The following is a 22,097-nucleotide window of genomic DNA, read 5'->3' on the forward strand; positions in this document are numbered from 1 at the left end:
ATATATTTATATTTATATAAAAAGACCAATAATAGCAGTATGTTATTCATCAATAGCAGCCACAGCTTTTCCAGGTTCTGCAGTCATCTGAACAAAATTATAGACATTCAGCACATTCCATTAAAAAAACAAAAACAAAAACAAAAAAGCAAAGAAAAGAATAACATCCAGAAAACAGCACAGTTCTGTTGCTGTTGTGGTACCTGGCACCATTTTTTTTAATTAGCATCTTCATCATCATTTGGAAAGAGAACATTCTAGAGTAATATCATTAAATATTGTTCTGATAAAGCATGGTCCCTAATATTTATCATAAAGCAGGTACAAGATATTTTACATTCACAGAGGTATGATACAGTACCGTCCTACATCAATAATACTAGAATGAGTTTTGGTTTGAAATTTGCTTTGTCTACAAATAAGATTGCTACCCCTGTTTTTTTCTGGGCTCCTCTCACATAGAGAATTATTTTCCATCCTTTCACTTTCAGTCTATGGGCTTCCTTTTGCACTAAATGTGTTCTTGTATACAACATATTGTTGGATTTTGCTTCTTATTCCATTTTGTCAGTCTATTTCTCTTGATTGGTAAGTTGAGGCCATTGACATTGATGGTTATAACTGATATGTACTGACTTATTATTGATATATTATTGGCCTTTTGTTGACTCTTTTTACTTTTTCACCTTCTCCTTTTAGTTTTTTGATTTGCTCTATTGGGCCTCATGGTGTTATTGCCTTCATTGTCTTTTTCTAGGATCTTGTTTAGAATTGCATGTAGTGCTGGTTTGGTATTCATGTAATTTCTCAGGTATTCTTTGTCATGGAAGTATCTTATTTCCCCATCCATTGTGAAAGAGAGTTTTGCAGGATACATCAGTCTAGGTTGGAGGTTGTTCTCTTTTAGTACTTGAAATATCTCATTTCAGGCTCTCCTTGCCCTAAAGATTTGTGTTGAAAAGTCTGCTGTGATTCTGATGGGCTTTCCTTTGCATGTGATTTGCTTCTTTTCTCTTACTGCTTGTAGTATTTTGTTCTTCTGTTGGGTTTCTGGCATCTTGATAATTATATGTCTAGGTGTAGATTTTTTTTTGATTGTAGCTAGTTGGGGTCCTATATGCCTCAGTTATCTGAATGTGAACTTTTTCCCCTCTGTTTGGGAAGTTTTCTGTCATTAATTCTGTGAACAGCTTTTTAAAGTCATTTGTATTTTCTCCTGCTACTTCATGTATTCCTATCAGTCTTATGTTATTCTTTGCATCATCTAGGAGTTGTTGGATTGATTTCTCATGATCCCCTACTGTTTTTAATAGACCTCTCTTTTCATGGTCACTGACTGCAATCTTATCTTCTATATCTGAGAGTCTGTCTTCACATTCTTTTATTCTGTTGCGTACACTTTCAGTGGAGTGTTTAATCTCCTGGATATCTGTTTGAATCTGTTTTATGGATTCCATTTCTTCCTACGTTGGGCATTCATGGTTTCCATTTCTTTCTTATGCTGGGCCTTCATGGCTTCTATCATGGTCCTGAGCTCATCTATTTTTTGTCAGTTTCTGCTCTAGAGTCTCAAATCACGACTTCCATTTTGCTCACTATCTCTTTGGTCATCTGGGAAATTATTTCTGTTTTAAATTTTTCTAGAGCCTGATTGATCTGTTTTGTTACTTCCTGTGCTTTGAGTTCAGGGTGTCCTGGTGGTTCACTATCGGCCTTTTCATCCTCATTTGCCCTACTGTTTGCCATTGGTGAACTGGAAGTCTGTCTTTGTGTCTTGCTTAAGTGTTTTCTCATTTTAATTTTTGTTGTTGGACTGTCCTTGGTTTAATCTCTGGATTATCACCCAAATCTTCCTGATATAGTTGCACTCTAGCTTCTGTGTCTCTAACGACCCACAGAAATTCTCATCTTCATAACATCAGAGAAAACAGCTCATCAAATCAACCACAATCCTTTATCCCAACTGATACAATCAGCCACACATTATGATCAAGCACAACTTGGACACCGTCCACCTGTGGTAGTCACTAGTCTATCACCCTTAAACCATTTGAATTAAATTGAAATCAAGAAGCAGTCCAGAACATGTCTGCAGTGAACAAACTTTTCAATATAGTGCGTCTACCATTTAATGGCTCAGACAGAGCTAGGACGCAAGACCCTTGATCTCAGTTAGCTGATGGCTAAACCCCATGATGCTGACTGACCTCGGGCTGCAAGGCCCAGATTGAGTTCCCCAACATTCTGAATGGTTGAACTCCACACCATTCTACTACAGGTTTCCCACACCTTTTCTTTAAAGATGTTCAAAGTTGGGAACTCAGAAAAATACCCTTGATGACCACCTCTGCCTCTGCAGAGTGGGTCCAAAGACTGGCACAATCAGGAGGTCTGAGAGTGCATGGGGGTGGGAGGAGGGAGTTATGGAGGTTCAGGGGTGCCCCCGCCACTACCTTCCTGGTGCTGGAGTGATGGCGGCTCCAGGCGGGAGAGGGGATGGCTCTCCTTCCCGCGGTGGATCAGGGCCCAGGCTACCTTTCAGGTGCTGGAGGATGGCGGCTCCAGGTGGGAGAGGTCATTTAAGACTTTAAAGAGGACTGGCAGTAGTTCCTCTATACATGTCTTGTAGAATTCAGCAGTGAAGCCAACAGGGGCTGGGCTTTTCTTACTTGGTAAGTTTTTAATTACGTTTTCAATTTCATTGATTGGTATTGGGTTGTTTAGAATTTTTAGGTTCATCTTTGTTCAACTTTGGTAATTCATACATATCCAGGATTCTATCCTTTCTGTATTTTCCATCTTATTGATGTATAGGTTATCAAAGTAGGCATTGATGAGCCTCTGGATTTCTGCTGGGTCTGTTGTAATTTCACCCTTTTCATTCCTAATTGCATGGATTTGGGCCTTTTCTGTCCATTTTTTATATAAGGTTAGCTAAAAGTTTGTCAATTTTGTTTATTCTTTCAAATGTCCAACTCTTTGCTTCATTGATTTTTTGTCTCATTCTCTGAGTCTCCATTGCATTGATTTCTACTCTCATCTTTATAATTTCTTCCCCAGTATGTACTTTGGGCTTGTGCTGTTCTTCTTTTTCTAAAAGCTTGAGGTTCAGCATCAGGTTGTTTAATTGAGCTGGCTCTGTTTTCCTAATGTAAGTATTCACTGCTATGAATTTGCCTCATAAGACTGCTTTCATTGTGTCTCATAGATTCTGATATGTTGCATTGTCATCATCAATTAATTGTATAAACTGTCTGATTTCTTCTTTAATTTCCTCTGTGACTCATTGGTTATTCAGAAGTGTATTGTTCAATTTCCATGTGTTTATGAAATTCTTGTTGTTTCGTCTGCAATTGATCTCCAATTTCATCACATTATGGTCTGGTAATATACAGGGATTAACTTCAATTACTTTGCACTTACTTAGATATGTTCTACGAGTGAGTATATATATGGTCTATTTTGGAGAATGACCCATGTGCAGCTGAAAAGAATGTGTATTGTGATATTGTGGGGTGGAACACTCTGTAAATATCTGTTAAGTTTGCTTGTTCAAGAGTTTGATTGAATTCTAAAATTTCATTGTTTATTTTTTGTCTAGTTGATCTATTTGTGACAGTGGGGTATTGAGTTTTCCCACTACTATGGTACCAGTGCTTATTTTGTTTTTCATGTCCATTAATTTTTTATATAGTTGTGCACACTAGTGTTTGGTGCATATGTATTTATGATTGTCATCTCTTCCTCTTGGATTGTTCCCTTTATTATTGTTTGTTTGTTTGTTCATTTGGGTTTTTTGAGACAGGGTCTCACTATGTAGTTGAGACTGACCTGGAGCTCACTATGTAGCCCAGGCTGGTCTTGAACTCACAGTGATCCTCCTGCCTTAGCCTCTTGAGTGCTGCGATTATAGGCATGTGCCACCCCGCCTGGCTTGGATTGTTCCCTTTACAAGGATGTAGTGTCCTTCTTTGTTTCTCTTAATTAGTATTGATTTGAAACCCACTTACTCTGCAAAGGGGATAATGATTCCTGCTTTGGGGGGGGGGTCCCTGTCACATGCAGTATTGTTTTCTACCCTTTAACTTTCAGTCTGTGAGTTTCTTTTTGAATTATGTGTGTTTCTTGTTTGCAGAATATTGTTGGATCTTGTTTCTTGACCGGTCCTGCCAGTCTATTTCTTTTGATTGGTGAATTAAGACCATTAATATTGATGATTTAAACTTCTATGTATTGGCTTATCCTGGTCATGATTTTTTATTTTTGTAGGATTCTCCCCCTTTGCATTTAATTTGTTATTGTGCTGATGGATGCGTTCTTCTGGTCTTCCTGGGGTTGTGATCCTCATTGTCTTTTCTTAGGATATTGTTTAAAATTTTTTGGAGTGCTGCTTTGCTATTCATGAAGTTTCTGAGGTGTTGTCATGAAAGCATCTTATTTCTGCATCAACTTTGAAAGATAGTTTTGCAGGGTGCATCAATCTGGGTTGGAGGCTTCTTCCTTTAGGGCTTGAAATATGTCATTCCAAGCCCTTCTTGCCTTGAGGGTTTATGTTGAAAGTCTGCTGTGATTCTGATGGGCTTTCCTTTGTATGTGATTTTTTTTCTTTTCTCTAACTGCTTGTAGAATTTTTTTTTCTTCTATGGGATCTCTGGAATCTTAATTATTAAATTCCTATATGTAGATTTTTATTTTATTATGGCTAGCTGGAGTCCTATATACCTCACTTATCTGTATGTCAAGTTCCTTTCCCCTAATTGGGAAGTTTTCTGCCATTACTTCTATGAACAGGTTTTTTAAAGTCATCTGCCCTCTCTCCAGTTTCCTCATTGACTCTGATCAGTCTTGTGTTATTTTTCTTTGTATCCTCTAGCAGCTGGTGAAATGATTTCTCATGGTCCCTTACTATTTTTAAGAATTTTTCTTTTCCTGAGCAATAATTGCAATCCTATCTTCTATATCGGAAATTCTCTCCTCACCTTGGCTCATTCTGTCACATAAACTTTCAATGGAGTTTTTAATCCCTAGAAATCTCTTTGCATCTGTTTTATACATTCCATTATTTTCCTACATTGGAATTCCACCGTGTTTCTCTTCTCCTCCATATTTTTATGTGCTTCCACTCTAGTTTATTCATCATGTCTTGCACTATGGGCACAATCTCTGCTGTTATCTGAGAAAATATTTTTTATTTCTTTTTTTTCAGATCCTCTTATGTTGCCAGTTCATGGAGTTCAGGTGGTTGAGTATCAAATTGCTCCATCTTGTTTCTTTTTGGTATTGCCTTAGGTGATGTGGATGTCTGGTTTTGAGACTTGTTTACATGTCTTCTCATTGCAAAAAATGGACCCTGTTGTGCCTTTGTTGAGGCAACTTCTTGTCATCCAGTGGTCTACAATTCTCAGCAAGCCACTGAGCAGAGTTTTCTCTGCTGCTCACCAGTACACCAATTCCTGGTTTTGGAATAGTGGCCTTCTGAATCCCTGAGCTTTGTTGTCTTGGCAGGCTTCTGGCTGGGGCCTGTGTACACTTGGGATGATATCTTAGTGTGCCTCTGGCTGGGTCCCCTGTGTAGCTGTTCTGTGAGGGCCTTTGGCTGAGGGATGTGCACCCCAGTTCCTGTTGTCTGAGCAAACTTTTTGCTAGGGTCTACTCACTTATTGGTGGTATCTGGGTGAATCTCAGGCTCTTGCTTGTGCATCTGTACAGCTAGCTCTTTTCCAGGTGGGCCCTTGGCTGTGGCTGATGTTATGGGGCAGGCCTCTGGCTAATGCTTGTGTGCCTGTGCCTCTTACTACTTTTATTCAGTCTTGTTTTGGAAGTTCAGGCCAAAGTAAAAAAGCAAGAAATATAATTTATAAGCATTTAAATTGGTTAGAAAAAAAGAAATAAAACTGTCTGTTCACAGATAACATGATCATAGGATATCATATACAATGTACCAAAAGATTCAAATTGCTGATAAGCTAAATTAAAGCTAATAAATAGAATTAATAAATAAGTTTAGTTAGGTTACATGATATAACAATATGCAAATGTCTATCATAAATTCTAAATAGTAGGAATAACCAATCTGATATTAAAAATTTTAAAACAGTGTGATTTATGATAGCACAAAATGAAATTTGACTTCCCAAAATATTGAAACTTGTACCCTGAAAATTATAAAACATTACTGAGAAAATTAAAAAAAACACAGATAGATAAATAAAAAGTCATATGAGAGTCACAGATCAAAAGACTCATTGTTAAGATATCAGTTCTGGGCCGGGAATTTAGCTCAGCAGTTCGGTGGCCTGCCTCACAAGCCCAAGGACCTGAGTTCAATCCCCAGTACCACCAAAAAAAAAAAAAGAAGATATCAGTTCTCTCTGAATTATCCACAATCCTGATCAAGGTCACTGCAAGATTTTTAATAGAAAATGACAAAATGATTTTTAAATTCTTATTGGAATTTGAAAAGTTTAATATACCCAACACAACTTTGGGAAAGAAAATTAAAATTAGAAGTTTAACCTTACTTGATTTTAAGTTCTATTATAAAGCTAGAAATTCGAGACAGTGTGTTTTTAGTATAAAATTTAGACAGACAGATGAATGGAAGTTAACAGAGTTTCTGCATAGACATATGCAAGAGACTTATTGTCAATAAAAGCACAAAGTCAGTTCAGTGAAGAAAGGATTTTTTTTTTTTTTGTACTGGGGATCGAACTCAGGTCCTTGTGCTTGCAAGGAGGGGGCAGAACCACTGAGCTAAATCCCTGGCCAGGATAGTTTTTAAATAGTGCTGAATAATTGGATATGCACATCCAGAAAACTGAACTTCAATTTATACTTCTTACTATATGTAATAACAATAACAGTAATAATAATAATAACAATTCAAAGTGGATTGTAGTTCTAAACAGAAGATCTGAAACTACAATATATCTAGGCAAAGATTTCTCATATATAACACCTATTGCATGATTCATAAAATAATTAGTTGATAAATTGGAACCCTCTTTAAAAGACAATGATGAAAATACAAGCAACAGAGTGAGAGAAAATATTTGCAAATCATATATGTGATTTTATACACATATATAATACATTTTAAAACCCTCACAAGTTAATAACAAAAACAACCCACTAAAAATGAGCAAATACTTGTACAGACATGTCCTCAAAAAATATGTGATGATAAATAAGCACATGGAAAGACAAGCACCATTGGTCAATTAAGAAACAGAAATTATAACCTTTATGAGCAATTAGTACACATCTATGGTACAATTCTGAAGACTAACTACACCAAATGTCAGCAAGGATGTGGAGAGAGTAGAAACTTACACAGTGCTAGTAGGACAACTACTTAGGAGACAGTTTGGCAAGTCGTAAAAAGTTGAACACAGGTGTACCATATGACCCAGATATTCCACTCCTAGGTGTGTACCCAAAAGATGCAAGAGCATATACCCACACCAATGCTGGCAAGTGAAAGTTTACAGCAGCTTTATTGGTAGTAGCCCCAAGCTGGAAATACTTGAGTGAATAAGCAAGTATATTCATTCAGTGGAATAATACTCATCTACAAAAGGAATAAATGTACTAACAAATGAATCTGAAAATAATCGTGCTGAATGAGATAAACCAGACAAAATATTACATGTATATGGCACCACTTATAAAAAATTGTAGAAAATACAAACTTATTTGTAGTGCCAGTGAGTAGAAAAGTAGTGGTCTATGAGGAAGGGAGGTTCAGGAAGAGGGGAGGGGAGGAATCACAAAGGGACATGGGAAAACTAGAGAGTGGAGGATACACTTAACTCTGTGGTGCTGATGGTGTGGGCTGTATTCATCAACATGTGTCCATTTTACACTGCAGATGTGTGCAGTTTATGACATGCCAGTTATGTGTCATAAAAGCCACTAGTACATAGGCTTAGTATCATCAGAAAGTGTCCACTGTCCTGACCAGGCACCTGGCCATATCAGTTACAGAATGTCAACACCCCCCTGATGCGGAGGCTGGCCCATCTCAAACTGAGCTTTGTGGAGACTTGTCTGGACATGCTTCAACTCACCTGGGAACAGGCACTAGAACAGCGACTGGAGCAGGGATCCTTGGAAAAGCTGCTGGCATACTATCTGCAGAGCACCAGTGACTACACAACCACCGGGCTGGTGATTATCAGGCAGTCTTAGCACACATCTGCAGGGAAGCTCCCTGAGCCGACATCCACTAGGCCACTCACACTAAGCACACCCTTCACTCTAGAGGGATGTGGATCATTGGGGACCCAAGTGTACCTCCTGTCTTTGTAGCTCTTGATGGTTGGATGATGTGGCTTCCAAGACTTGGAGAAGAAAGTCACTGGACTTATCTAGCTGATTACATGATGGTCTTATTGGAAGGTGCTTCCCATGTGACCTTACTGCTCCTCTCCCAAGCCTTGAGTGCACTTCAGCTAATTATCCTAGCATGCTAAATGGCTCTATAAAGATGAATTACATTGTTTTTTAAATACTAAACTATGGACAGGGGGTGTAGCTCAGCAGTAGAGAACTTGCCTAGTGTGCATGAGGCCCTGAGTTCAATCCCCAGAACCACAAAAGAAAAAAATTCAGCTAAATTGAATATGGGAAATACCTGTTGTGAAGGAAACATACTTTTACATTTTACATTTTCTTACATGTCATGAAATATGAAACAAATTAATTTGAAATGAATGTTAGTCAACCAAAGATAGTTCTAAAATTGAAACTGATTTGTCACTGGGCTCCAATTCAAGGTTTTATAAGCAGCCTTTTGTGACCTAAGCTTGGAAGACTCTTACACCACCAAGCAGTACCCCACAGACCAGGGGTATTCATCAAAAGTGCCCAGATGTCCTCTCCCTGCCATTGGGGGGGTAGGCTCATGGGCTTCCTGAGCTTCCCCAGTGGGTGCATGGCTGCCCCGTGTTAGTCAGTGGTGACTATGTCTCTTTCTTTTCCTGAAGCAATGGCTCATGCTGAAGAGGACCCTGGCACACACAGCACTGGCACAGCTGGGGAGCCTGCAGCCACTGTGTGTGGGCTGCGTGGATATCCATGCCCAGCTCCTGGGCCTAGCTGGGAGGGCCCTCCACCTGTTAGCCATACAGGTGGACCCCCTGCATCCTTCCTTCCACTGGGAGGAAGGCCTGGTAGGTGTCCTGCTTCCCACCCACATCTGGGGTTCAATCATCACCTGTTCCTAAAGAGCACAGGTGTTGGGCTTAGGACCATCTGTTCTCATGCTGGAACTTGGATGTGAGAGACTCATTGACATCCTCAGCGAGGAAGAGCATGACCCTAGCATATCCCCACCTCAGTGGCTCTTCCTGGCCAAACACAAGACCCTGGGGAGCTTCGGAAAGCCTGAAGCATTGATGTGGGGTGTGTTGAGCTCTGGGTGCTAACTTCATCCTAACATGTGGTGAGACAGTCCTGCCTACCTCCACTGTCTCCTTCTTGAACACCTGTATAGAGGCAGTTCCTGCACCTGGAAGGTATCTGCCTTGGTGGACAAACCAAGATGTTCCCACAGGCTTGCTCCTTTAGGAAGTCTCCCTAAGTTAAAGAAGCAGGCTCCACATCCACCAGCATCAACACCAATGCACTACCCAGCAGTGTCTATGTGGCCCATGGATCAGCCCCTTATGGCTGTTTGTCCTGGGACCTGAGGACCTAGGACAGGAGGAGACCCTATATTGGGTGCACAGGTGGCTGTGGCCCTTGATTCAGCCAGTGCTCCTGAATGTCTGCACAGGAGTTCTGGGTCAGGTACAAGTGAACCAGAAAGGAGGCCTTTGCCCACCACCCTCTCATGAGCTGCTGTCTTCATTCATGGGATGGTGGAGATAACCCCTGCAGGGAGGGGTTATCACAAAACACTTACAAGAGTCCTCCAGGAAATGCACAGACCTGGGGTCTCCAGCCCAACCTCTCACCTCCCTTTATCTGTTCCTTTCCTTTTTTCATAGATGTGTCTTATTGTTAGCCTGTCTTCTTGAAATAAAAGATGAAACCATTGTTCTGGACTTTCTCTTTATATTGCAAGTGGTATCTTTCCTCTAAGTCCTGTTTTGGCCAAATTTTTATGTTGATGTATAGTATCTTCATTCTGTGCATCAGTTTAAGTGTTTTCTAAATCCCACTGTGATTTCTTCCTCGAAAAACTGGATAATTCTAAATGTGTGGTCTAATTTTAAGGCACTTGTGCTATTTACAGGCATTTTCTGCTACTGATTTCTTGTCTGATTTCATTGTGACTAAAAAAAAACGGATAATCTCAGTCATTTGAGATTTCTTTTTTTTCCCCACACAATGCTATTTTAATTAATTTTATTGGTACATTTTAGATGTACATAATGATAACATTCATCATGTAGAATTTGTACTTGTACATGATGTATCTTGATTCTTCTTTTTTCACCTTTCCTTCCCTTCCCTTCAACCCCTCTTCCCTTCTTTATTTACAAAAGCTTTGTTTCCATTTTTTCCTTCTATTTTCTCTTTTTCCCTTTTCCCTTCCTTTCCCCACACCTCTCCCTAGTTCCTCCTCCCATTTGAACATTTTCTTTCTATTTCACAATACCTATTATACACCTCTTCCCTTTTATTTACAAAAGCTTTGTTTCCATTTTTTCCTTCTATTTTCTCTTTTTCCCTTTTCCCTTCCTTTCCCCACACCTCTCCCTAGTTCCTCCTCCCATTTGAACATTTTCTTTCTATTTCACAATACCTATTATACATTTTGATCCTAATTTACACTTTTCAGTTTCTCACACCAAAGAAACCATGATATATTTCAATGTGTGTCCAATTTATTTCACTTAATATTATGATCTCGAGGTACATCTATTTACCTAGGAAAGTCTCAAGTTTATTCTTTATGGAAGAGTAGTACTCCATTGTATATATATATATATATTTTTTTTAAACAATGTCTTCTTTATCCATTCATAGGTCAATGGGCAATTGGGCTGTTTCCAATATTTAGCTATTAAAAACTGCTGCTATAAACATGGAAATGTATATATCATTGTGGAATAATGTTTTTAACTCTTTTGGGAAGAAAGATATCTAGAAGGGCCATAGCTGAGTCAAATGGAATCTCTAGTTTTAGATTTTGAGGAATATCCACACTGACTTCCACAGTGGTTGCACCAGTCTATACTCCTACCAACAGAGGGAAAAGTGTTCCTTTTTCCTGACAGCCCATCAGCATTTGTTATTGGTTAACTTCTTGATGGTAGCCATGCTTTCTGCAATGAGATGGAATCTCAGTGTTCTTTTAACTTGCATTTCTTGAGTGGACAATGATGTTGAAGATTTTAAAATATATTTATTTGCTATTTGTACTTCATCTGAGAAGTGTGTATTTCAGATACTCATTTTTTGATTGGGTCATTAAATTTAGGGGGTTTGACATTTTTTGGTTCTTTATATATTCTATATATTAATTCTTTCTGAGGCGCAGCTGACAAAATATTTTTCCCACACTGTGCGCTTTCTCTTCACTCTGTTGGTAGTTTCTTTTGCTGTGCAAATGTTCAAAAGCTTTTTAATAAAATGAGATCCCAGTTGTTCTTTGTGATATTTCCTATGTTGTTGGGGTTTTGTTCATAAATTCTTTGCCTACACCAATGTCTTCAAGAGTTCTCCTTGTCCTATCTTCCAGCAGATTTAGTGTTTCTATTTTAATATTTTGTTTGTTTGTTTGTTTATTGGTACTGGAGATTGAACTTGGGACCTTGAGCTCGCAAGACAGGCAGCCAGCAGAACCACTGAGCTAAATCCCTGGCTCCTGCTTTAATCTTTTATCCATTTGATTTTGATTTAGGGCATGGTGAGAGATATGGGTCTAAGTTTAATCTTCAGCATGTAGAAAGTTAGTTTTTCTAGCACCATTTATTAAAGATACTATTTTTCTTTCAGTGAAGATGTTTAGCCCCTTTGTCAAAGATACGGTGGCTGAGTGTATTTGGAATTGTTTCTGCATCTTCTAGTCTGTTCCACTGATCCTCAGGTCTGCTTTTTGCCAGTGCCATGCCGTTTTTATCATGATAGTTTTGTACTATAAGGGATTGTGGTGCCCCCTGCCTTGCCTTTGTTGCCCAGAATTACTTTTACAGTTCTAGGTCTCTTCTGGTTCCAAATATGATTTGTTTTTAGGATTATTTTCTCTATTTCTGGGAGGTATGCTATTGGTATTTTTATTGGGGTTGCATTAAATCTGTATAACAGTTTTGGGAGGATGGCCATGGTCTGGTCATTATACTCATTCTTCCTACTGAAGAACTGGGGATATCATTTCATTTTCTGTTCTCTTCTTCAATCTCCTTTTTCAAAGTACTGCAGTTTTTAATGTAAAGGTCTTTTAATTACTTCATTAGATGATTCCTAAGTATTTCATTTTTCTTGACACTATTATGAAAGGTGTGGTTTCCCTGATTTCTCTCTCAGTGAGTTTGTTATTTGTGAACAGGAATGCTGTTGATTTTTGAATGTTGACTTTGTACCCTGCTGTACTATCAAAATTGGTTATTAAATATAAAAGTGTCTTGATGGAGTTTTGGGGGTCTTCTATATAAAGTATCATGTCATCCACAAGTAATGATAATTTAACCTCTTCCTTTGCTATTGATACTCCTTTTATTTCTTTCTCTTGTATAATTGTTCTGGCTAATGTTTCCAGAATTATGCTGAACAGGTGCTGATAGTGAGTGTCCTTGTCTTATTACTGATTTTAAAGTAAAGCTTTCAGTTTTTGACCATTTAGCATGGTGTTGGCTGTTGCTTTGTCATAAATGGCTTCTATCAGATTTAGAAAAAGACCATCTATTCCAATTTTCTGTAGAATTTTTATCATGAATGGGTGTTGGACTTTGTCAAGTGCTTTTTCTGCATCCATTTACAGGATCATGTAGTTTTTGTCCTTGACTCTGTTAATATGATGTATTACATTTCTTGATTTGCATATGTTAGACCAACTCTATATCCCTGGAATGAATCCTATTTGGTTATAGTGTATAATCTTTTTGATGATATGCTGTGTTTTGATGATATCCCACTGTTTGCCAGTAACTTAGTGAGAATTTTTGTATCTATGTTCATTAGGTAGATTGGCCTGTAGCTCTCTTTTTTGGTTGGATCCTTCTCTGGTTTTGGTATCAGGGTAATGCTTGCTTCCAGGAATGCCTTTAGGACTATTGCTTCCCTTCTCAATTTCGTTAATGAGTTTGAGTGGTGGCATTAGATCTTTAAAGTCCTTATAGAATTCAGCAGTGAATCCATAAGCATTTAGGCTTTTCTTTGTTGGTAGATTTTTAATGACATCTTCAATTTAACTGACTGCTATTGGATTATTTATAATCTTTATATCTTTTTGATTTAGCTTTGGTAATTCATATGTATCTAGAAATTTGTTCTTTTTTCTGTTTTCCATCTTGTTAGAATACAGTTTCTTAAGGTGGGTATTAATGGTCTGGATTTCTGCAGGATTCATTGTGATTTCACCCTTTTTATTCTTCAGTGTGTGGATTTGGGTCTTCTCTTTTTATACATAAGATTGGCTAAGGGTTTGTCAATTTTATTTAATCTTTCAAAGAACCAACTCTTCAATTCATTGATTCTTTGACTTGTTTTCTTAGTCTCAGTTGCATTAATTTCTGCTCTAATCTTTATAATTTTCTCCTTTGTATGAATTTTGGGTTTAACTTGTTCCTGTTTTTCTAGAAACTTGAGGTTCAACATTAGGTTATTTATTTCGGCTCATTCTGTTTTTCTGAAGTGGGAATTTACTACTATAAATTTGCCTCATAGGACTATTTTCATTGTATCCCATAAGTTTTTTTGTGTTATGTTGACATTATCATTTAATTGTAAAGACTGTTCAATTTCTTCTTTAATTTCATCTGTGACCATTGGTTGTTCAAGTAGGTGTTATTTAATGACTATGTATTTATAAAGTTTTATAGATTACTTTGCCATTGATTTACAATTTCATTGCACTATGGTCTGATAATATACATGGGGCAATTTCAATTCCTTTGCACTTACTGTGTGTGGTTAGTGGAAATTACTACTTCTCAGAGAACTCTTTCATGTGTAGCTGGCTTTGGGTTTTGAGTATGTTGCAAGATCTCACCTCTTAAATTTATTGGGGATAGGAAATTGCTGCCTAGTTGGCCTAGTCTCTGTTTCTTTGACATTGGCCTCATGTATTGTTTATGACCCTTAGGCAATGTCAGTCCTGGTATACAAGGAAGAACAAATGATTAGAACAATTATGTCACCTTGGCTAAAGTAATACAATCAGTAACAACAAAAGTATCAAACACACTCTAGAAAATGACAAACTATGATAAATATTAATTTGCTCCTTTATCCATATGAACAGGATCTGTAGTTATATAACCAAATCTAAAACAAACCCGAAAAATTGTGTACAGTAAATATCCCTTCAATATGGTGATTTTATTCTCAGGGGAGAAAATTTAAAATGGTCTAGGGGGAAAAATAGAGAAGTAGAAGAAGAGAAAGATGTTAGAATTAAGGCTGGAAGACAAAGGAAGATTACACAAGCTTTGGGAATGGATGAAAAAAAAACCAGGAAGGACAGCAAGAAGGAAGAAACAAGTACAACAGAACAAAAAACTACAAACAATCTTCTAACCCATATAAAAACAATGATGAACAATCAAAAAAGAGGAAAAATAGAAAATGAATAAATAAGCAAAAAAAGGAAGGAAAGTAGAAAAAATAATGTCCACTTGAGGGTGTATCTCTGTTGTCACTGGTTGTCAGGGGGGCAGACAGCCCAGATCCATGTTTATTGATCCCAAGAAGACAGCAAGAGAATTTGGTGCTGGTGAGTAATCCCAGCACAGCTGGGCCTTTAGTTCCACTCAAGTTCAGGCTGCTTCTTGTTTCTGGCTGTGAGGCAGGGTCCTCAGTCTTTGAACCCACCCCACAATACTCCAAGTGTCTCCTGCCGGTTTAAACTTCACTGCCTGACTTTCTGCCAGCTTGGACTCACTTGTGCCTCACCCTGATGCTTGGAACCACTAGATGGAGCCAACCTGCATCTGCTCTGAGTTCTGACTTCTGTGGTCCCCTTTCCAAAATGACTACTGGCCATTTTCCCCATCGGGAGGGGCATCAGAACCTGAATAACTCACCAGCCACTGCAGTCCACAGAGTCCACTGCTCCATTCCACTGGGTGCATTTCTCCATGGAGTCCTCTGGGGTAGTCGCCATGCCTCTACAAGTTTTAGCTGCCTCTCCCACCCCTCAAGCTGGGATCAGGGAGAAAGCTTTGCTTACCATCTCCCTCTTCCATATTAAGGTCTCCTCTTTGCTCTGCCCATGGGCTCTAATTCTTACTTCAGATCCTCACTATCTGCTGGGGACCCATTTTCCTCCTCTTTCCTCTTCTTCACATTGCTATATTCCAGTGTCTGGATTCCAAATATCAGAGAGGCTGTTTCTCTGCTGCTTGCCATTCTGCCATCTTCCTAGTGGGATTTCTTGAGGTTGCTGTGGCCTAGCCCTGGGTATATCCTGACATCAGTGAGGCAGTGTTCTCTGGAACCTCCCAGCCCTTCTGCACATGAGTTGACTTTGCATGCACTTGATCTGTTAACAACTGGGGAAGTGTCTTAAGATTTTCACTGGAACTGTAAGACCTCACGACAACCCTACAAATCCCCTAACTCCAGGTCCTCAGGGCCCGCTGTTCCCTTGGGTGGCCTGCCTTTTTCCATCCTCTGCTTCTATCTTTGTCTTCTAGCCAGAGTGAATGCATTGAGAAAGGGATGGGCATTTGACTCATTGTGGTGTTGACCAACACCAACACGAAGGTGCTTCCCAAGGACTTCATGAAAATGACCACAGAGTGCAACTGATTCCAGGACTCACACTACTTCCTCAGAGCACAACCTCCACACCCAGGCTGCAACTTTTGCAATCCTCTCAGGATCTCAGGCCAAGGCTCCTCCAAATCCACTACAACAAGACTTGGGCAGGCTAGGAAGGCTCCAGGGTCCACGAGAGGCCAGACCAACCTTCAGTGCCCCCTCCCTATCCCTGTCCATGCTGACCAAGCATGAATCCATACAAGCCTACTGATCACGCCGTGTGTCTCATAGGTGGGTGCCAAGCTGAGTCTCCAATCTCTAGACTTAGAAGCACAGGACAGGTTTGTCAAGACTGCCACCAGGGACCTGCTGGCCTTTAGTGAAGGAGCAGAGGAACGCAACAGGAAGGGTGAGAGTCTGAAGGTAAGTACCTAAGCCTGGGTGGCCTCTGCCCACTCAGCCTGGCATAGCCTGAGCCTTACTTACACTGCCCACAGAGGAGGATGGTGCTGTCCCAGCGATACCTGGCCCAGGCATCCGAGGTGCTGCTGCAGTGCCTACAGGTCGCCCTGAACAGCAGCCTCCTGGACATTGCAGCAGCTGCCAGCCTGGAGATGGTTGAGTGCATTGGCACCCTGGACCCTATGGCCACCTGTCAGTTCCTGGCACTATCTCAGGTATGGGGCTACTCTGGGCACCTCCAGCCAGACCCTTCTCAGTCCCATGGGAGGGAGGAGGCCCCAAGCACCCAGCTGGGCTGTAGCTGGGCCCTCACTGTGGGGATGCACCCCATTATAGAGAGAGCTAGCCATGGTCACTGGAGAAGGTGAGGTCCTCCCTGTTCCCCTAAGCTCCAGGCCCCACAGCCCCACAAGTAGTGGAAGCTACCAGCCACATTTTCTTGGTGCTCATGGGGAACACACAATTGTATGCCCAGCCCCAAGTCATCACAGTGGGCAGGTATAGAGATCCAGCAGTAAAAGGCCAGTGTGGCCCTGCCTGTGAGGACCATGTCATGGAGGCCCAAGTGTGATCCCATGTGACTACAGGCAGCCAGGAGAAGCACTACTTCCTGGGGTATTTGTGCCAGAACTGCCTGGCCAGACCTCCACCCAATCCAGCTACAGTACACCCTTCCACAGGGCCAGCTGTAGTCACACCACACATGACATCTCCCCATCATCTGTTTTAGAGCTGCTCAGCAGCGGAGATGATGCGGGACATTCTACTCAAGGCCACAGCCAATACCAGCAGCTCACAGCTAGCAGCCCTGCTGCAACTCCAGCACCAGCTGAAGCTGCGCGATAAGACTTCCACCAGCCTTTTCGCCAGAGTGGAGCAGAGGCTGGCTGCTATTTCCAAGGTAACTAGGAAGAGAGGCTTCTACACTCCTTCTCCTGCTGGGCGTGCAGGCCTCCACTCCCCTCCATCTATCCTTAAAACAACAGCCTTTAAATTACACAGGCTCAGGTGTATACCCCACCCTGTTCCTGCCAGCTGTGCAGTTCTGGGAGCCTCTCTGAGACTGTTTCCTCCTGGGCCTTATGAGACAGTGACAAACCCCCTAGAAAGTGGCCATGAGAGGCAGAACCAGAAGAAGTAGCACTATTGACAGTGCTCAGCCCCAAGGGTCTATGAAAGGGTGATGGCTCCCTTGCCCTCACTCCAGGAATCATCTTAGACCCCAGGTACAGTCAGAGAGTAGCACCCTGAAAACATCTGCAGAGTGCTGTAGCTAGTTACTCCTCTTCTCTTACTTGAAGTAGCAGATCAATTCTGGGTATTTAAAGAAGAAAGGTGAAATTTCATAAATCACAGAAAATAGGCAAGAGGGCTCTGACAGAGTGTCCTTTGCTCATCTTCTTTCCTGGCTGCTTCCTAGTCTTCTCATACCCCTGACTCCTACCCCTTCAACTAGGGTGTTGTTGTTTGTTTTTGGGTTTTTTTGTGGGGGTTTTTGTTTTTTTTTTATATATATTTAGTTTGGGGTCTTCCTGTTAGTGGGGTGGGGTGGGGCTGCTTGTGCACCAAAAAACTTTGGGAAGCATCCCTGCCTCCATACCTTGGATGCCAGGAACACTCCCACCCTGGCCCCATTGTGACAACTGAAACTGTCTTCAGACAGCACCAGTAGGAACAATGTCACCCTGCTGAAAATGGTGCCTCAATTGGGAGTTGGAAACCCAGCCTCTCTCAGACTCAGGAGGCTGAAGAGGAACAGAGGCTGGCCCAGGAGCAGAGGATGTAGCCAGTCTGCACACTCGACCTGCAGGAAAAGCCGGCGCTTGTCCCATTCGATGGCAGATAGGGGGACACCCACCACATGGAAATAATGGGGGCCACTTAGACAGCACTTATGGGACAGGAGATGAGATAAGACCTGGGTGGGTGGTGTATACAGTCCACACACCAGCCGTGGGCCAGGTCCCATACTGCTGCCGCAAGCTGGGCACAAAGCAGTGCTTACCTTGTAGGAATGGTGGGGACAGGAATGCCAATGCATTGCAGTGTTGTATCCAGGGCTGGAGCAGACGGCCATCGCCTCCTCCCTCTTTCTCTGTGCACAGACCCAGGGTAGAGTTGGAGGAAGAAGACTGAGGCCATCATGAGCCAATGACAATGGCCCCAGTCAGAGCCAGGTAGGTGGCACCTGTTACACAGCAGCAAGAATTAGCTAAGCTGAAAAGATGTGATGGGAAAAAAGTTAGCTGGCTGTCTGTTCTGGGTTCCAGTGTTCAGTAGATTCCCAAGCACCTGGGACAGACTGATCAACATGCAGGAGAAAGGCAGCAAATTGAAACAGCCACCAGAGGTCTCTATTGTGTCCCCACCTCACGGAGCTCATCTGAAAGCTTCTAGAAGGCAGTAAACCTGGGAGATGCTGAAGTCACTGGGGCTAAGGCTGTCCCTAGGACACAAGGGGCCCATGGAGCATCCACAAGGTCCACTGGAAGTGAAGAGGCAAACAGGCTCCAGGGGAAGGTGTGCAGCCAAGCTCACAGAGACTGGAGTCCAGAGAAAACAACCTAGGGGAGAGGAAAACACAGGGAAGACAAAGGAGTGAGGAAAAGGCGACTCTCAAAAGGCTAAAAGCACATTTCTTTGAGTCTTCTAAAGAGTAGACAGTTCATTCTGGGCATGGGACAGAGGCTGAGGGCTCTGAAATCCCAGCTAACCCCTTGCAGGACAAACACCAGGATAACTACCCATGGATACACAGAGCAAGGAGACCCCAGGGCCCAGAGACAACCCTCCAAGCAACCATAAAGAACAGCACAAGACCCTGGATGTGTCGAGGAAAAGAACGGCCACCTTGAATATTTGAAAGTACAGTACTCTGCAAAATAGAAATGAATATAGACATTTTTAGACAAACAAAAACTGAAGCAATTTGCTGGCTGTTGCTTTTCTCATTGCTGGGACAAAATACTGACACCCAAAGTTAAAGTAGATAAGCTCCCAGTTAACTCAGTCTGTAGAGGTTTCAGTCCATAAGGGGCTGACTCCAAGGCAGGGTGGCACGACAGAAAGGTATTGCAGAGGAGAAACAGTTCACGGAGGGCACAAAGTAGCAAAAGCAACAAGGAGCAACCACAGCTCTTTCTAACCCTTTATATCTTTTCCAGGCTACATAGGGTGGGTAGCACTCAGACCTTTAATCCTATTGCCCTTGAGCCTAGCATTGAACCATGAATCAACCCCAATGTCAAACATAGATCCAGCCACTCTGAAAAAGCCCCACCTGTGACTGCATAAAGGCTTTGGAGGGACAGCTAGATACAAGCCATGACATTTGCCAACAGGTAGTAAAAGAAAAACTAAAAGGAGACCTCGGGGAGAAGAAAAATAATCCCAGACAGAAATGTGAACAGGCAAGAGAGGATGGAGAGGCGACAAAGTACAAAGTGCAGGCCTGGCACACAGAACAAGTTTGACCACCTAAGACCAAAAATGTAATGTCCTGGGCTTGGATTACACCGTAGAACTAAAGTGAAAGACAACAGTATTACAAAGGACAGGAAAGGTAAGTAAGGTCCTCTCTCTACTCAGGAAAGGTAAGATTCACAAGTCAAGGATGACGGTTATGGTCCCTAGGAGTGGTGGCTAAAATGCTATGTAACTAGGTTAATAAAAATGAAAATTAGCCATAATATCTTATTGATCCAAATGAAGGGGAACATGAATATATAAACAGATAGTCTCAGCAGACAAAGAATAGTACAGTAGGAGATATAAGCCCAAAATGTTGGTAGTTACAATAAATACAAATTGACTGGACATGCCAAATTGAAGACTAAGATTGCCAGTTTAGACAAAAATGAAAACAAAATCCAACTGTATGCAACTGAAAAGGACCTAGAAATGTTAAAAGTAAAAGGTGAACAAAAGGGGTAAATTTGAGAGTACTGATCAGATGAAAGTTAGATGTGGCACAAAACATTGCTGCAAATGGCAGATGCCTCATCATGCTACAGCTCAACTAAGCAAGGTATCATAATCCACCCAGTGACATTGCTTCAAAATATGTAAAACATTGACAGAAATAAAAGAGGCAATAGACAAATCCACAGTTCTGGTGGAAAGCTTAAGGCACTCACTTTCTCGATTGCTAAGTGATCAAGTGGGTGAATGTCAGCTTGTGTGTAGAAAGTCTTAGCAGCCTTGGGCTAGCCACCATCCAGAGATGCTGCCACACCGATGCTGGGACACACATCCTGCCAAGTGGGCCAAATGTCTGCCAAAACCCACCAGGACAAGGCCACAAGCAGCCTTAGGAAATCCCAAAGGACCAAGATTACCCCAAGTTTATTTTGTAGCCACAGTGAAATCAGACTAGAAATCAGCAATAGAAGATGCCCTGTAAATGGTGCACATGTCTTCGAATTAGACAACACACTTACAGTCATCCAGTTAATCCAGGAAGAAATCATGAGAGAGTTTTAGAAAATACTTAAACACACTCAGAGAATAAACATACTACACATCAAACTTATGAAACTTGCCCAAAAAAGAGTTTAGAGGAAAGATACAACCTGAAATACTAGAAGAAAGCCTGGAAAACAGTGACTTGGGTTTTGGTTTCAAGAAGATAAATACGAGACAAAAAAAGAAAGAAACAGATAACTATAACAGTAGAACCAATAAAGTTAATATAAATATGTAACTGGAGATGTGGACAAAGGCCATGTTGGCACTAAAGAATAGTGATAAAATAAATAAACAGAGCTAGTAGAGAAAAACAGGAGAGAAAACAAAATTTCTGGTATCAGTTTTTAAAACTTCCAATATCAATTAAAATAAGGGCTGGGTATGGTGATGTGAGCCTGTAAACCCAAGTACTGGGAAAGCTGAGACAGAAGGACCACAAATCTAAGGCCAGGCTGGGCAATATAATGAGACCTTGTCTCAGAAAAAGGCTAATAAGATCATGTTATTTTAAATCTCACTCATATTTGGACCAAATGGATAAACTAAAGAAATACAATTATCCAAAGTGACAGAAAAATAGAAAATATTCTGATGGAACAGATAAAATAGAATTAATTCACAATCAACATGATGGTGGGCTTAGTCATAAAGAAACTATAGGTTATTACAATTGGCATGCAAAAGTAGCAAAGTCACTGTTAAAGGCTATAAGATCAATCAAAAACATTAATTCTATTTCTGCATACCAATTACAAATAAGTAGAAAATGAAAATTGTTTAAATGATTCACTTTTTGGTGGCATCAAAAAAAAAATAACTAGGGAGGACACTAACAAAAGATTTGTAGTATTTCTGTATTGGAAACTATAAGCCCCATCAGGAGATGCTGAAGAACTAAATAATGGAGAATGGTCCCTCATTTGCAGGCTGGAATCTCTGCATTATCAGGATGCCAATTCTCCCCATGGGCAGAGGGCTGTAGAAATAACATTTTCCCCTTCAGCTGTTGCTCTAGCTCTGTCCCCTGAATCATTAGTCAACATGGTTTTCAGCAAAGATGTCCCAGTGGCTGATAGGTCAGGAACCTCTGACAGGTGACTCACGGAATCACAGCCCTTGTAGGGATCCTGGAGCCACGCCAACTCAGCCCCCACAGTGGTGGAGCTCATTCCCTTGTGGAGACAGGAAACAAAAGCGCTACTCATAAAAGGGGGAAAAGTGATAAATTTGACTTCATTGAAATTAAGAACTTCTCATCAAAAAGGTACCACTGGGAGTGAGAAGGCAAGCTGCAG

At 41.0% G+C, this 22,097-nt stretch overlaps 1 protein-coding gene across 8 annotated transcripts in view; it reads left to right on the forward strand.

Moving 5' to 3' along the window:
• The window catches only part of Cfap46 (cilia and flagella associated protein 46), a 126,267-nt gene that overhangs the window by 88,111 nt on the left and 16,059 nt on the right, over window positions 1-22,097 (forward strand). For 7 of the 8 annotated variants that reach the window (XM_010620294.3, XM_010620301.3, XM_010620286.3 and 4 more), the window contains exons 40-44: window positions 7,981-8,169; window positions 8,988-9,173; window positions 16,165-16,296; window positions 16,371-16,550; window positions 17,066-17,236. In XM_010620294.3, the coding sequence (XP_010618596.1) occupies window positions 7,981-8,169; window positions 8,988-9,173; window positions 16,165-16,296; window positions 16,371-16,550; window positions 17,066-17,236 (858 nt within the window). The remainder of the gene's footprint in view (window positions 1-7,980; window positions 8,170-8,987; window positions 9,174-16,164; window positions 16,297-16,370; window positions 16,551-17,065; window positions 17,237-22,097) is intronic. The other variant, XM_010620278.3, reaches the window with a different exon arrangement.

This window comes from Fukomys damarensis, unplaced genomic scaffold (assembly GCF_012274545.1).
Source record: "Fukomys damarensis isolate Sample0158 unplaced genomic scaffold, DMR_v1.0_HiC HiC_scaffold_8, whole genome shotgun sequence".
NCBI lineage: Eukaryota > Metazoa > Chordata > Mammalia > Rodentia > Bathyergidae > Fukomys > Fukomys damarensis.